General features: G+C 45.4%; 1 protein-coding gene across 10 annotated transcripts in view; it reads left to right on the top strand.

The window, feature by feature from the left end:
• Positions 1-16,629, top strand: part of PHKA2 (phosphorylase kinase regulatory subunit alpha 2) — a 75,856-nt gene that overhangs the window by 30,236 nt on the left and 28,991 nt on the right. For 6 of the 10 annotated variants that reach the window (XR_011434957.1, XM_070258026.1, XM_023633746.2 and 3 more), the window contains 8 exons: positions 1,315-1,397; positions 3,709-3,789; positions 4,904-5,002; positions 6,994-7,140; positions 8,631-8,684; positions 9,284-9,406; positions 11,908-12,003; positions 15,281-15,388. Coding sequence is in view for 9 of the 10 variants with exons in the window: in XM_070258026.1 (XP_070114127.1) it covers positions 1,315-1,397; positions 3,709-3,789; positions 4,904-5,002; positions 6,994-7,140; positions 8,631-8,684; positions 9,284-9,406; positions 11,908-12,003; positions 15,281-15,388 (791 nt within the window). In the remaining variant the exon portion in view is untranslated. The remainder of the gene's footprint in view (positions 1-1,314; positions 1,398-3,708; positions 3,790-4,903; positions 5,003-6,993; positions 7,141-8,630; positions 8,685-9,283; positions 9,407-11,907; positions 12,004-15,280; positions 15,389-16,629) is intronic. The other 4 variants (XM_070258029.1, XM_070258027.1, XM_070258028.1 and 1 more) reach the window with 1 other exon arrangement.

Raw genomic sequence — 16,629 nt, 5'->3', positions numbered from 1 at the left:
TGGTCCGTCTCTGTGACCCAAATGGCCTCTCCCACAAGGGAGTCTGCTGCGATGCTCCCCTAGGGGTTAGGTCACTTAGCTACTGTCTCCCAGAGTTCTTATCACCAGTCCAGTAAACTGATGCTCCTGCGTTCAAGGCTTCCTATTTATGTCAGACTGTAAGTGTGAAACTCTAAAAATAGCAGAAATCAGCAAGTAAGAAGAGCTTTGTGAATAAACTAATTTATAAAAAATACTTTCTGGTTGTGAAAGTTAATATCAGCTCACTGTAGATATGTTAGAAAATATTAACAAAATACAAAGAAAAAAATCCCACTGCCAATTTTCATTTGGATGTGCCTTCTCCAAGTATTTTTTTTTCTGTCTTTTTTTACATATTTAAGGTTATATGCATAAATATAGTCTTTTTATTACATAGCATTATAACTTAAGCATTTCCCCCATGATCTTATAAACATGCACTTTTATGTTTAAGCTCTTCACAAATATGATTTTGGTAACTTTATCAATGGATATATCATAGTTAATTGAATTATTCCTTTATTCCTTTTTTTTTTTTTTGCAATTACTACTAATGTTGCAATACCAACTTTGACCCCCATCTCTGTTGGCTTCCTTCTGTTAGATATCCTTCAAAGGCTATTCTTACGTATTGCCAAATTGTTTCCAGAACAGTTTACTAGTTAAACTCCCCCCAGCAATGTAAGAGTGCATATCTTACCATACCCATACCAGCTTCAGGAATTCATACTTAAAATATGTGTATTTGCCATAACCAACTAAACATTCAAGGACCCAGCAAAAATCCAGCTCTCTTGGTCACTGTCTGCTTCAGCGCATTGATGCAGCCCCCTGGCAGGTCCTGGGAGCTGGCCTTTCCGCAGGGTGAAGGGCATCTTCTGAAGGTGGGGGCTCTACTTTCCCTATCTGCCATTGGAGAAAAGGACCCACCCTTTGGCTCACTCAAGGATAGGACAGTGTCTGGTTGCTGTGGGCCACAATCCTTGCTTTCTTAGAACCTTCTCTGTACAAATCCAACACCTACCAGAAGGCCCTACACCTCTTTCAGTCCTTTCTGCTCATAGGCACAGGCACAAAAGTGGAGCCCTTCCTTTCTTCCTTCCTCCCTCCCTCCCATCCATTAGACATTCACTGTTATGATTTACTTCAGACTTAATTTTTGATGCCCTAGTAAGGAAGATGAAAATGGGTATAAAAGGATTTATTTCCCAGTGTGATATTTGTAATTTGTAATTGGCAGCTAGCTATCGCTTCACAACATAACTCCATAACTTCTTTGTTTTTCTTTACTAGGTTTACGTATTATTTTCACCCTCGATGAGGTGGCCTTTGTACAGAATCTTGTTTTTTACATAGAAGCTGCATATAAAGTTGCTGTAAGTATCAACCCCGGTAGTTTTTTCAGATGTCCCAGTTGTCAAAAGAATAAAAATCATATAGTTCTTTGAGGGCCAGGCTGTTTGGGGCTGACCAGAAGCTTAGCAAGATTCGAGCTGCAAGATTATGTCATCTCTGCATACAAAGTGCACATTTGGGTCCTGGGACGCAGTCCGGGAGTTTATGTTTTTGGAATATACCACATGCTGTGCTTGACTCCGTTATGCTTACTTTCAATAAGACCCTCAAATGTCCTATGGCACGTACATGGGCCACCCTGAATTGGCATACAAGCAGCAGCGTCAGTACCTCGGTAGGAGCTGCAGTGCCATGGGGATCTCCCTCGGTGGCCCACAGGTAGAGGAGTGGAGCCAGGTGTATGCCCCAGGCCAGGTGTGTGCGTGTGCAAATGTGCGTAAACCCCGGTCCCTCCAGGCTTCTGTCTGGTATGGAAAGTGGAGCCTGACGTACTTCCAGAGAACTAAACTGCAAAGCTGACTGTGAGGGCAATGAGGAAAGGGTGGAGTTGGTTTCAACACAAAAAGGCCACTATACTCCAAAGCAGGGGTCAGCAAACTTTTTCTGTAAAGGGCCAGAGAGTAAATATTTTCAGCTTTGCAGTCCCTGCAATCTCTGTTGCCACTATTCAACTCTGCCACTGCAGCAGGAAAGCAGCTGCAGATGACATGTGAACATGCGAGCATGGCTGTGTCCCAAGTAGGCCTTACTTACAAAAACAGGTGGCAGACTAGATTTGGTCTAAGGGCTGTAGTTTGCTGACCCCAGATCTAAAGCGGCAATTCTCAACCAGGGGCAATCTTCCCCTCCCAAGGGACATTTGGCAATGTCTGGAGACATTTTTGGTTGTCACACTGCAGAGGGTGCTACTGGCATCCAGTGAGTGGAGGTCAGGGATGCTGCTGAACATCCTACAGTGCACAGGACAGCCCCCCAACAAAGAATGATCCAGCCCCAAATGTCAGTAGTGCTGAGATTGACCAACCATGGTCTAAAGAAACTTGAGGAGTCTTTGTGGAAAAGGTGGGACTTTAGTTGGACCTCGGAGGATGAGCAGGGTTTAAATAAGCAGAGGGGAAGGGAAAGGACATTTTGGGTGCGGGAATAGCAGTCACAGAGGCTCTGCGGGTGCGAAGGGTGCTTGAGGAAAGGGAGTGCAGAGTGAAGGAGTGGACTTAGGGTAAAAGTGAGTACTGGAGAATAGTAGAAAATAAGGTCAGCTTGTGGGCGTGCAGGGGGCACAGGCCAGATAGTGGAGGTGTGGCCATCCAGAGAGATTTGAATGGGATCCACTAGGGAATAAACACTTCGTCATTTTAGACTCTTACGCGTGGGAGTGAGCTGACCAAAGCAGTTTTTGAGGGTGAGTCACTTGACTCTGGGGTTGGAGTGAAGCTGGGTTGGCACAGAAAGGCCCAGAGGCGAGGGGTACTCAAGGAGGGAGTCCTGGAGCCCAGCTCGAGGGTGTGCGCGGCAGGGGAGAGTGTAAAGTCGCTCTGGTGTGTCTAAGTCTCAATTTTCACATTTTGAAAATGTTCATCTTTGGAGATCAAGTAATAAATACTGACAGTTTGGCACGGGTCCTGTTCTTATTGGGTTGTTATCTTTCCATAGTGCACGTAGCATGATTTCAAAACAGTATCCAGTGCTTGGGTTTCTTAAATGAGAGTGTGAATTACAAAAGCTAGGTATGTGTGTATCAAATCTCTCTGTGCACCGAGTGTTCTCAGCTAGTTCATACAAGTCAATTTTAAAAGAGCAGGGAGGTTCAGATATTCTGTGCCTCCATTTTGACTTTGGCTCCTGTTACTTGCTGAGCATTTTTTCCCCTCAATAGGTAATGCTAGAAATGGGTATTAAATTATTTAAAATGGTTTGGTTGGCTTCAACCATTTATAACTCATTTCTTAAAGTTCTTTATTTTATCTTACAATTTAGTATAAGTTCAAAGAGATTAGCTAAAGGGAGGGGCAGCATTTTATTTGATTTTAAGATAAGTAAAATATTTCGTTCTCTACAAATCAAGAGTTTCTTACAAATTAACTTTTAGGAATATGAAAATTGAGAGCATTTTTGTCTCACTTGAGTATTTGCTTCCAAAATTCTGCACAGAGGTCAAATGAACTGAAATCGAGGAAGAACACAGTCTGAGTATGTAAATGAATTTGGGAGCCTTCAAGAAGAGATATTCATGTTTCATTATGTCTACGATAACATAAAGAAATCATTTTTCCATAGCACTTCTCATATACCTCTTTCTCCTGCTTTGATTACTACCTTTTTATCCTGCAGGATTATGGAATGTGGGAACGTGGAGATAAGACTAATCAAGGCATTCCAGAATTGAATGCAAGCTCTGTAGGAATGGCCAAGGTGACAGTCTCATCCTGTTTGTTCTTCTTTCTGTGCGTTTTTACTGCTTTAATTTCGTTCTCTAGGAATTTGGATTTAATCTGATTAGCATACTTTTCAAAAGTCAACAGCAAGTATGAAATTCAGGTGGCACATGTACCCCGGCCAACTGAAATTGTAGGTAAAGAATGTAGGTTTCCTACACTGAAGTCTGCATATGCGTGAAGATCAGTGCACTCCCTCCTTATCATCCATTGTTATCACCCACAGGTCTAAGCTCTGGCTGTTGTCTCAGAAGCTTCTGGATGTATGATGTCCAGTCTTCTTATCTGGGTCATAAAGAGGGCTGAGGAAGATGACCACTTTGTAGGGCAGGGCTCACGAGTTCAAAAGTCTACAGGGTCAGGTCAGGCAAGTAACATAAGGAAGTGAAGCTGACCAGATAGAAAGATATTGGGGACACTGGGAACTTTCTCTAAAGGTATTACAATTCAAAATCATTTAAAAAAAGTTCTTCAGGCCAAACAAAGCACACCTGTGGGGCAGATGGAGCCTGCCAGCCACTACTTTACATCTCTCCCCCTAGACATTTCGCAGGCCTCCCTCTTTCTCAAGACTGAAGTGTATTTTTGGACAAAGTAAAGACTCCAGAGCTAGAATTTTTAAAGCAACAATAAGTACGTTAAGGTCAACTGACAGAAACATACTTAATACTAAAAGAATTAACTATCTAAAGTGCAAGATATACTAATATTAGAAGTTAACCTCTAAAATAGGTGAAAGAAAAGCTGTCCATGAATTTAGTGCCCCTTCACACACACACCCACAGCATCATGAACTTATTAATACTTCATTTTTTGGTGGAATACTAATTTCATTTTGGGAAATGTTTTTCTATTTTCTTTTTCTTGTTCCTGCATTGAGCAGCAACATACAGGAAAGCTCTGATCCACTGAAAATAAGCATAGAACACGACCGTAGGACACTGTAGCTGGATTTTAAAAATGTGTTTCATCACCTTTGGGAAAACATGTATGCTTTCCCAAACATGTAACCTGCTTAATGAAAAAGAAGTACTAGATATGGGAATGTATGTTTACTAGAAAGAAAAAGTAATTCATACCTGTGCTTGTAGGCAGCTCTTGAGGCAATTGATGAACTGGACCTTTTTGGAGCTCATGGAGGACGCAAGTCAGTGATCCACGTCTTGCCCGATGACGTCGAACACTGCCAGGTAACAGCTGAAGCCTCTCTCGCTGCAGAGAGTAGGAAGGAGATTCATGGCGCAGTTCAGATTCCTCACCTTGCTAGTTTGGGGGTCTCGGCTTCTTTGCGCTTCAGTTCCCTCATCCATAAAATGGGCATACTGGGACCTTCCCCTCCTGCTGCATAAGGTGGTCATAAGGATCAGAGTAAGTCAACTTAATTTGTCAGGGCACTTTGTCAGCCAGAAAGTATATGCAAACATAGACACAACAACAATGTTGAATATATGGAGTGGACAGTCAAGGCAACCTTGTATTGCTAGAGGCAGAATCTGTTTTATGTTTTTTGAGCATGTAGGTGGTTTTCTCTCGTGTTTATTTCATAATGCCCCCAAATCAAATGACTAGCAAGCAGTAGTTCGCTTGGGGGCAGACGGGCGGGATGGGCAGAATGAATAGTGGAGGAGAGATGAGATGGGAGAAATGGCAAAGTGGTAGAACCTCCATGAATACAAGTCAGAGAAAGGAGTGATTTGATGCGCGTTAGGGGACTCCATTAAGCAGACAGTAGGTCACCAATTGCTGGTTAATCAGCAGACTTATTTAGTGAGGGCCCACTGTGAGCCAGGTGCTATGCTTGGGCTGTGGGAGTGAGATACATAAAAACTTGTAGGCAGAGAGCCTCCAGTGGGAGTGCATGTTTCCAGGCAGAGAGAGCCTAGGGAAGAGGGACTAGTTAAAGAACTGGGCTTGGGGGGTTAGTTGGCTATAGGAAATGAAGCTTTATTCTGAAGCTAAAGCGTTCCCCCCACTTTATCCCCCCTTCCAGCTCACTCCATTTTCCCCCGTTAAATAGTCCTTACTGGGGAATCTGCTATTTCTGGGGTATGGTTTAATAGAGTCAAGCTAGTGTGCATCTTAATAGTTGTGTAGTCTAGTGGAAATTGCCTGAGCTTTGTAGCCAGCTGGGCCTGGGTTAGAATCCCACTTCTGTTGCCTACTAGCTACATGCCCTTAGGCACGAGTCTCTGTGTCTCAGTCCTCGTATATGAATTGGACTTGGTGCCTGAATTCCTTCTTCATATGGAAGATTTAATAAGCTTATGTTTGCAGGGGTCTAGCCCCTTGTCTGTACATGTTAGATCCCAGTGTTAGCCCCTGTCTCTTCCCAAACTTTGCCTTATAATCTCAACTTCCTTCAGTTTACGGTGCCTAATCCAACCACCTTATAATTAGTCCATATTACAGTGCCTCTAAGAAACCCATTCTTTCTGGGACTGAACTAATTCTGTTGTTTACCATTTTTCCTGAGTGTTCACGCAGTCTTTCTGGATTTGACTGCTTCTTTTAAGTGGTTTCTGGGTCACCTAGTCCAACTTGTCACATTCCACACAAGCTAGACATTTCTCTGTGCTAGCCCCATATGTGTATCCTTCTCTGTCTCTATCTTCACAGCCAGGACACCCTAGCGTGCTGACACAGGTAGCCCTTAGTTCCTCCCCTGCATGTCCTAAAGGCCCAGCAAAGTCAACAGAAGGCATGGAAGGAAGGGAGAAAAGCAGTTCTTGGAGCTGGCCCTGTGGCCGAGTGGTTAAGTTCGTGTGCTCCGCTTTGGCAGCCCAGGGTTTCTCCGGTTCGGATCCTGGGCGCGGACATGGCACCGCTCATCAAACCACTCTGAGGCAGCGTCCCATGTGCCACAACTAGAAGGACCAACAACTAAAATATACAACTAGGTACTGGGGGACTTTGGGGAGAAAGGAAAGAAAAAAAAGCAGTTCTCAGCAAGGACTCCAGGCAGTACCGTGCTCTCCTCGATCCTCTTCTCTCCTGCAAGAAACAGGAGTCATTGGCTGGGTAGGTGAGATGGCCCAGCAGGGGCCATGTTGGTAGGACAAAACTCTGCTCAAAGTTGGCAGACTCACTCACATGTTCCCTTGTGAAGATAAGGTCATGGTCTCTAGATACTGTATGTACCTATTAGTGCTTCCCAGGTTAAAGCCACCTCTTTGTTTTTCAGTCTATTCTGTTCTCCATGCTGCCAAGAGCATCGACTTCTAAAGAGATTGATGCTGGACTTCTTTCCATTATTTCTTTCCCGGCCTTTGCAGTGGAAGATGTGAACCTTGTGAATGTGACCAAAAATGAAATTATTTCCAAGCTCCAGGTAAGCATTGGTCACGCTGGCGCCCTCCTGCCGTGTGATAAGCGCCCCTTTTACACGATGACGTGGAGCGGCTCACCCAGGCCTTAGTTCTCCATGAGGTCAATGGCTTGGTTTCTCTAAGTGGACTCAGAGAGCGAGGCATCCAAAGCTGAGTCTACAGGTGAGAAAAGGAAGTGTCGTGTGCTCAGGTGCTTTGGTTCTCTTCCTAAGTGGCTGAGCTTGACCTCAGGCGAGCACCTCTGCACCCCAGTTCGTACCACCCCTGTACTTCTAAGGCAGAGCTTCTTAACCTGTTAGAGATCACAGACAGACTCCTTTGAGAATCTCTTGAAAGCTATAAACTCTCTGCCAGAAAAAAATGCACATGTCCCAATATCCTCAAACTTTACACGCAATTTCTGGGAACTTGGCAATCCCAAAGTTAAGTTGAGGTTAAACAAATCCCTGCTCTGAGGTGAAATGCAGGATCTGTGACACGTTACAGCAGACTGAGAATGTTAAATACGCCAGCCAACTGAAGTTATCGGTCAAATGATCAAAGAACGTAAGTTCCCTAAGCCGAATTCTGCATGTTGATGATCCTACTTAGAGTCAGTGAAAAATGCTTTTAGCCCTTGGAAACAAAGGAGTCGAAGGGTCTTCTATCATATCTCCAAAAGAAAGTGTCTCAGTCAGAGTTCAATGGAGAAAAAGGAACCTCTAGCTTGTCCAAGTAGGCAGGGAGTTAATGCAGGCAATGGAGTGTTTAAAGGGAGCAGGTTCTAGGCCAGGACTCCCAGAACGCTATGGGGCTGGCCGCTGGGAGTCACTTGCCTCCACAGCCAAAGCTAGAGCAGCCCCCATGCCCTTAAGAAACTGGGGAAGGGACACCCAAAACTGTTATCCAGGGATTAGGGAGGCAGATTAAGAGAGCACTGCCACGGCCCTTCTTTCTTGACACCCAGGAAGCTGGAGAGGAACCCTGGAGCCGGCAGCAGGAAAACCAGCAGCCGGGGCCCTAAGCCACAGGAAGCGCCCTTTACCTCCCTGCCCTGCTCCTTGCAGGATGCAGGCTCCTTTGCATCCAGAGCCTAACTGTGAGGAGTCCGGAATGTCCTATTGGCTTTCCAGGCTTTCAGCTAGAAGCAGTCCAGTCCAAGTATCTGTCTCAGTGGCTTCTCCAAGCAGTGAGGGTCCCTTTGCATCTTTGCATCGTACAGCAAATCAGAATGAAAGGATGGTCATTCACTGAACTCTCGGTCCTTCCTCTGGCAGCCCTGATACTCTCATGGAAAGTTTTGGCATTCCCTTCCAAGCACTGATCAAACCTGAATTTACTTTGCTTATTACTTAAAAATAATTTTTTGTACTGATACCAAAGAGCACTTGGGTCCACATTTCATCACTAAAAGATTCATGCGAAAGGGGGTGAGAGGCTGACCTGAGTCAAAATAAAAAGGCAAAAAGATTCTTCTGTTTCATCAAATGCATTTTTTTCTTTATCTTCTTAGGGGCGTTATGGATGCTGTCGCTTCCTCCGGGATGGTTATAAAACTCCAAGAGAGGTTGTATTTAAATACTGTTTCTTATGATTCCACAACTGCTTCATATCTAAGTTGCCACTGTGGTGGTCTCCCTCTATTGATTATAAATGATGTGTTGGAATATTGAAAAGAGAAGTCTTAATTTTAGAGTCAGCAAGCCTGGAGTTAAGCAATAGCTAGTAAGATCATCAGGAGGACAGCAATCTGGTGGTTTAAAACCAGCTTGTAGACAGGGACAAACAGTTCTGTGGCTCACACGTTGTTTTAAAAACCAACCCTGGCCTCTTCCTTGGGTTTCTTTGCCATAGTGACTGATACAATGATACCAATAAAACAGCTAGTCGCTGAGCACTGTGAGAGGCAATTTGCTATTTATTTGTAAGACATATAGGAAGCTTAATATAATAAACTACCAAGGAGTCTTGTGTACGTTTCTGATTTAATTTTCTGAAATTTTACTGTGGAAAACGGCCAAGAATAGCATCTCCTCATAGCAGAATCCTTATCGTACCAACCTCAAAGCTGCATTGAATCAAAAGTGAGGGAAACCTAGTGGGGTACAATAGCGTTATGTATGTAATCTGACATCACCTTTCAGAAGGTTTACTGTTTGATTCCAGGACCCAAACCGATTGCATTATGACCCTGCTGAACTCAAGCTCTTTGAAAACATTGAATGTGAATGGCCTGTGTTCTGGACGTATTTCATAATAGATGGGGTCTTCAATGGTGATGCTGTTCAGGTGAGAAAATGCTGGGTGTTGTGTTGAGCATCAGCATTTTCATCCCACTGGTATGCTGATTATTGTTAGAACATAGGGTTATGCAAGAATTTAGGACACTGTTTCACTTATCTGTTGCCACTTGACAAACTTTCCCAAAACTTAGTAAATTGCAGGAACAACTATTTTGTTTATCTGCCCGTGAGTCTGCAGTTTGGGCAGGGCTCAGCAAGGGCAGGTTGCCTCTGCTTCACCTGGTATCAGCTGAGGCGGTTCAATGGGGCTGGAGGATCTACTTCAGAGAAGGCCTCGCTCACATGGCTGGCAGCTGGATGCTGGCCGTTGGCCGGGAGCTCAGCTGGCCTGTTGGCCTGCTCTGTAGTTCTCCACATGGCTAGCTTGGGCTTCTCACAGCATTGTAGTCTCTGGGCAGTTAGGCTTTTTACATGGTGGTCCTCTTGCCCCAAATGCAAAAGCAGAAGCTGCCAAGCTTTCTTGAAGCTTTGGCCTGGAATTAGCAGAGTGCCACTTCTGTTGCATTCTTTTGTTTAAAGAGCTGTCCCATATTCAAGGGGAGGGGACTCTACTAGGGCATGAGTACTAGGAGGCGGGGAGCATCTGGGACCACCAAACAGTTTCCCACAGACAGGTGGCAGTGTTGCCATAGTTCTTTTCAGATCAGCCTGTGGTTTCGCTGTCTTTAGCTCTAGTGTAAGGGTACTCACAGCCACAGTCTATTTAATATAACAGCCTCCTAGCTGGTCTCCCAGCCTCCAGCCTTGCTCCCTGCTGTTTCCATTCTCTGCACCACCGTTGCCAGGGTGATCTTCTTAAAAGGCAAATTAGATTATGCTACTACCTTGCTTAAAAGCATTGAATGGCTTCCTGATTGCTTTTGGGTGAAATACAAGCTCTTCATGTGTTTTTTAGGGCCGTAAGATCGGGCCCTCGTTTTCACCACTATAGCTCAATTTCTTACTCCTTACTTCCTTTTTTGAGTTCTTTGAGCCAAGCACACTGAAGTCCTTTCAGTCTTTTGAACTGGCCGTGCTATCTTTCCCCTCTTCTCAAATGCCAAGACATGCTTTTTAACCCCCACTGCCCCTCCCTCCTTCGCTTGATTCTTTCTAAGTGTCTCTTCTTTCAGAAAGCCTTCTCTAACCCTGAAAGCTGGGTCTGGTACCCATTTTCTATGCCCATGGCTCTTATAACAGCGTGGCACCTATAACTGTATTTAATCTCCACTTACCTGTCCAAGGACCCTGGTAGAGGGGGTCTCTATCCAGTTCGCCAATATATTCCCCATGTCTAGTGTACTTAGTAAGTGCTCAGTAACTATTTGTTAATGCAACAAATCTGTTCAAGACAGGTTTCTTTAGCATTTGCTGCCGTGCATTCTTGGGCAAGCAGAACAGAACTGTCCTTATGAAGCTTATATGAATGATTGACAAACTCAAATGCTTTGTCAGGTCTTTTAACCTTTTTGGATCACGTGTTCTGGGGTGGGATGAGTAATCTAAGATTTATTTTGGTTTTTGAAAGCTGCCTCTGCTCGGGAATGCCAAGGGGCTTCAGAAGTGGCAGTAAGCTTGAAATGTTAGTGTTCCTCCATTGTTGCTTCTTACTCTTGTGCTTTAGTGATTATCTTGGGTCTTATGTTTCCTGTCTTAATATCCCAGAACTGAAAGATCTCAAAAGGATTGAGTTGAAAAAAAAAAAAAAAAAACTAAGACAAGAAGGACTCTGCTTAGTACCGTATTTTCTAGGTCTCTCAGAATTTGCTACTCTTACGCCTACACTGTCTTTTCCACTTGCTGTCTGATGACATTTAAAAAATGATGCACATGCTTTGCTGTCCATAACTTTTAAAAGAAAAGAAACGGAGATCTGGAAGGCATTTGACTGGGCTCTCCAAAGATAAAATGTATTAAATAGCTGGCTGGTTGGTTAAGGGTTTTTTCCCCTTTCTTCTTTTCCCTTTTGATATGTAGGTTTTTATCATTGCCTTTTTAATTTAATGGAAATGTTTACATCAAGAGCTTTTATTATATTGAGTAGTGCATCCTAAGAGTCGGGGTACATGGATCATAGTACATACACTTCCTTTTCTTCACGTCAAATTCATTCAGCAAATATTTCTTCAGCAATAAATGTTTGAATGAGGGCCTTTTAGGTGAAAAACTACCCATAGATGGAAATGGGATGCACTACTTAAGATCTGGCCTCCGCTCCAAGAAGATTGTAGTCTAGCTAATAAGACAAAATTTAAATATGTGAGAAGTTAAGAGTGAAATATTTAAATCATGAGTTAAAGACAACTGGAAAGACCAATTGCATTTAGCTCCTCCTAACATTTGCTGTCAGCAGGACTCCCAGTTCCTCCTACACGCCTTGAGCTTTTCATGGCCCTGTGTCCTGTTTCTAATCTGTTTATTGCCAAGAGAGCTGTTTTGCTATGCTGCACTGTCGTTACAGCACTAATGATCCCTCTTTCGTGCCACGGGGGATGGGCTATTTTCCAGGTCCAAGAATACCGGGAGGCCCTGGAGGGAATATTAATCAGAGGCAAGAACGGGATCCACCTGGTGCCAGAACTCTACGCCATCCCACCTAACAAGGTAACCAGGCGCTGCTTAGCTGGAGCGAAGTGAGTTGGCGCTTGGCCTTTTGGTATTTTTCATCCCCCTTTCAGACCTAACACTTTTTCTCCAGGAGAAGTGGTTTCTAAAGCCTTCAGTAGTGTTCCTGTCTATCACAGGAGTTACGGCTTCAGAGCCATTCTTGACCAGGGCTGCCCAAGAGAGGCATCGGTTGAGGACCTTCAGAGGATACCTCTCCCCCTGCCGGGCCCAAGGCCGAACAAGCCCTAAAAAGCACAAAACACTGTTGGGCACCAAGTTCTCACACATTTCCATGGAAGAAGAAACCAGACACACTCTCCCTGGGGAAGGGGAAGAGCTGTATCGGGATAGTTGAGAATCTCCTCCTTTGAGTCAAGCAGTTCCTGAGCTGGAGCCTGAGCAGTCAGTTAGAAGCCATTCTATAGCAGGGAGAGAGAAACCGGTCAGTTCTGAGAGGATGCCCAAAGAGAGTTTTCTTCTATCCAGTTTCCTAAGTTGGATCATGATGGACCTATATATCGTGGTGGGAAGATTTCCCTGTACATTTCTCATGTTTAGAAGAAAAACATTCTCGATTCAAGTCTGTTTGTCCTTTGGATGTTCCTGTTGCTTCAAAGCTTCATCATTGCATGTGCTGGAGGAACAGACTTCAGAGAGCAGCATCTTGCCCCAGTTGACAGGGCTTCAGGAGATCGTAACCCAGCAGAAGCTGTCATGCAGCAGCCTGGGTTTAGGGGTTCTGTGGTTGAATCAGGCCCACACGCACATGGTCAGGGGACTGGCAGGGCCCTTTGAAATTATCTGCCTCAGCTCAGAGAGGCTGTGGAACCTGTCAGAGCTCAGACAGCACTGGGCTTCGCCTGGGACTAGGCCCCAGGTTCAGGGCCTCCCCACAACCCCACACTTCCTCCTAACGGGTGATACATTTCCAGGTGATGGAAAGTCCCTCACTGTACGATCAGGCCATGGAGCCTACAGGGCTGTTTTCTCTCTAAGTAGCAGAGACCTAGATTTCCTGCAAATGTATTCATTTGACTATGCGTGATATGCATATGTTATTGGGGGAGGGGTTGTTGGTGGGGGTTGGCTAGTTACTTTCCAGCAACTACGTGTTCAAGTTGCCCCTTTTCTGGTACTGAGGCATTTGGCAAAACAAAATTAGTAATGGGAGGTAACGTGGAATGTGGAAGCAGAGCAAGGGAAAATATGTGATTTCAGGGGTATTTTACCAATTTTATAGTAGAGAATAACCATCCATCTGTGTTCTACTAAAAGGCACATTTTTCTGACTCTAGTAAATGCTAGGTGTTATAAGCTATACTTTTCTTTCTGATGAATAGTGCTGGCAAGCATCGTGAGAAGTTACTCTGTATCTTTCTTCTAAACTCCACACTGACCTTTGGGTTTCTGCTGGTCATTACAACATCCTCCTTTATCTAGCGTGTTTACACATCAGCTATGCACCAATTTGAGGCACTATTTTATGTTGACCACAGTTTGTGTTGGCTGCTTCCAGGTAACAGCTGGGAGGTTTCACCCATGACCTCAGTAACATGTAGAGACCACTGGGATGTAGAGACGGCTACAGACGGCCACCCAGACCCAAATGGCGCCTTTGTACAAATTAGAAAAAGGGCCTCATCCTTGGAGTAGCTGCAGACCCGGGCCTAGGTGGCATCCAGCCTGGATTTCAGCCTCACTCACTTCCTCAGCTAGACATGTTGTACGAGGCACCACCACCCACGGGGCCCTCCACTGGATAGCTTGAGACTAATGCAAGTGTGCCCCGTAAATGTGTCTCTAGCGGCTGCTCTGGGCCAGGCTCCAGGCTGGGTACTGGGGCCCAAAGATGGTTTCACCAGCTCTGCCTCTGTGGGTTTGCAGGCCTAGTGGAAGTTGGAGGAGCTAGTCTGTGGCATGGAGGGCAGAAACAGGAGTGGCAGCGGGAAAGGCCTGGTGCATCAGAGGAACTGCAAGCAGATCGGAAGGACTGACGTGGAGAGGGAGAGACGGATGCCTCCACAGGGAGGCAGGAGCCAGCCCATGGGTCGGGGAGGGCAGAGCCAGGCTGTCTTTTGATCCAGACACCTTGTCTGCCTTGACTGTCTCTCATTCCAGATCTTTGTGGTCTTTCTAAACACGTTACTTACCTTTCAAATAGCTTTAACATACAATCTGATTGTAAATGTCATCTTGCACACTGCAAAACCTCCAGGATTCTGTAGAAAGAAGAAAATAACTTATCTCTAATCTTCCTACTCAAGGATAACCACTAGGACATTTTGGAACATCTCCTTCCACACTATTATCCTATTTGATTATTGATGATGCTCAATTCTGTTCAGTTTATGAGCTTAAGGCTTTCTTAATGTTTACTGCTACAGCCAATTTAAAAATTTTTACTAAATATATTAATAACATCACTGATTAATCCACAAGCAGAGAATGACTCCCCTCGTGGTGTGATTTTCCCCTTTGCAGAAAGATAAGTCATATTTCCTTCGATTGGCTTACATTTTCTGGAGGAAAAAAGTGGTCACTAACACTACCTGCCGCCAATGTTGCAATGACGAAAATACCCAAAGGTCAGCATGGAGTTGACAACAGAGAAAGTTGCAGAGTGACTTTTACAACATGGAGCCAGCACTGTCCATCAGAAAGAGAACTGTAGCTTATTTTAATGAGTCAGAAGCCCCCACTGGATTCAACTTTTTGAGTCCCTGATGGGAAATTAGTGATCTGTTAGTACAATTGTTTTTCCTCAATAAATAAACAGTGCCACCTTCTGGGATTTTCTTGCATAGGCACACAGAGTTTATGGACCCCTGGGGATAGCATGATAGAGGACGCCTGACTTAGCCTCCAGCGATGCACTGCCATGGCTGTGGGCTGATGTTTTAGACCATTGCACCCATAATACACCCAGATGTACGCAGGAGCTGTGAAACTTCTTATTGCCCGGAGCTGTGCTCAAAGAAGGCAGGCCAGGCTTCCAATGCCTATCTCTCTGTCTTTTACCACCAGTGTGCTTGTAGGAAGAGCACTGGCCTATAACCAGGCCTAGATTGGAGTTCCACCTCGGCTGCTTGTAGCTGGGTGGCCCCCTGTGCAAGGCTCTTAGCCTCCTCAGCCTCCCATCCCAGCTCTCACATACAGTTGGTCTGGAGGATCAAATGAATGGCAATTTATACATCCTCAGTGTGCTCCCCAGTGTACGGTGACCTTGGCCTTTTTATCCTCTGACATTCTGACTGGGTTTTTCTCTCTTTGCCAGGTAGATGAAGAGTATAAGAACCCTCACACGGTGGACAGAGTTCCTCAGGGGAAGCTGCCCCATCTGTGGGGTCAGTCCTTGTACATCCTTAGCTCACTGTTGGCAGAGGTAGGGGACTTGGGGTCTACACACACTGGAAACCGTCTGATATAAGGTGCAGGGGACCCCGGAAGAGCACAGGGGCTCTCTGTGGCTGTGATGTCTTTGGCATCTTCATGGCTTTAAAGTCCACTGGACTGGGTTGTCTCTGAGGCTTGATGGCTGGGCTTACGTGTCCATATTTGTAGTAAACCACTTTGGGGTCGACTGCATGCCAAGGACTGTCTATCTCCTCCCCCTCTGCCTCCGCCCCCCAGCGTTCCTGGTCTGTGGCTAGAACCTGGTTGAACTGATGGTCAGCAGGAGGCCAGAAGCTTCTCAGCCAGGATCAGCATGTGTGTGAAAGATACAGGGTTTGGGAAACCATAGGTCTGCTTCCAGTCGCCCTGGCGCAGTCCTAGGCACAGGAAGCAGAAGGACTCTGCAGTGCTCTCTTCATGAGGGGGCAGCAGGCTGGTTTTTCTGTTGTGAATTTTGTGTCAGGTATTCCCTCAGCCCACGACACCCCCACACAGAAGATCTACTGCCTCTGACTCATTTCTTCTTGTTAAGCATTTTCTTGACCCCAAGCTTAAGTTTTTAAAATGCAAATGCTTTTGTGCCAACTAAAAATGAATTCCGCTCCTCAGTCCTAAGTGTGGGTGACTTTATCAGATGCGTCCATCTTTCCTGAGAGGCTCCTGCCCAGCTGAGCCCCCCGGGCCCCTGCAGAGGGGTGTGGGGGAAAGAACCCAGGACCTCTGAGTTGGGGTGTGGGGCTGGCCCAGTCCAGTGTGTTCTGCCAGACTCTAGAAATGGGGGAGGGAGCAGTGGGTCAGATACCACTGGGGTTCCTAGCATGTAAAAGAAGACCAAGAATAAAGTTATCACAGTGGAAGTGGCCCTTAGGAGCTAGGGGTGCTGAGGTGGAGCAGTTGTTCCATGGGCATGATCGTCTCCCCAATTTCATGGTCGTGTCCTCGGGGGTAGGAACTGTGTCTTAATCTTTTGCCTTTAGTAGTAGGGAAAACGCGTCTATCTCCTTTGGAAAGCCAGCCCTGCCTCTGACTAACTCTGTGACCTCAGGCAGCTCTCTTAACTTCTCTGGGCCTCACTTAAAGTGAAGAGATTGGGCTTGATCATCTCTGTGATACCTTCCAGCTCTGATTTCTGTAGCAGTGGGATGGGAAACAACTCTGCCCATGTTTCTTTCTCTTCAATGTAAAGGCCTTCATCTTGGCCCAGCATTAGGTCCAGTTCCTCTTCAGAAC

The sequence above is a fragment of the Equus caballus genome, chromosome X, assembly GCF_041296265.1.
Source record: "Equus caballus isolate H_3958 breed thoroughbred chromosome X, TB-T2T, whole genome shotgun sequence".
Taxonomy (NCBI): domain Eukaryota; kingdom Metazoa; phylum Chordata; class Mammalia; order Perissodactyla; family Equidae; genus Equus; species Equus caballus.
The sequence above is the reverse complement of the archived record's forward strand: the minus strand, read 5'-3'. Positions and strand labels throughout refer to the sequence as shown.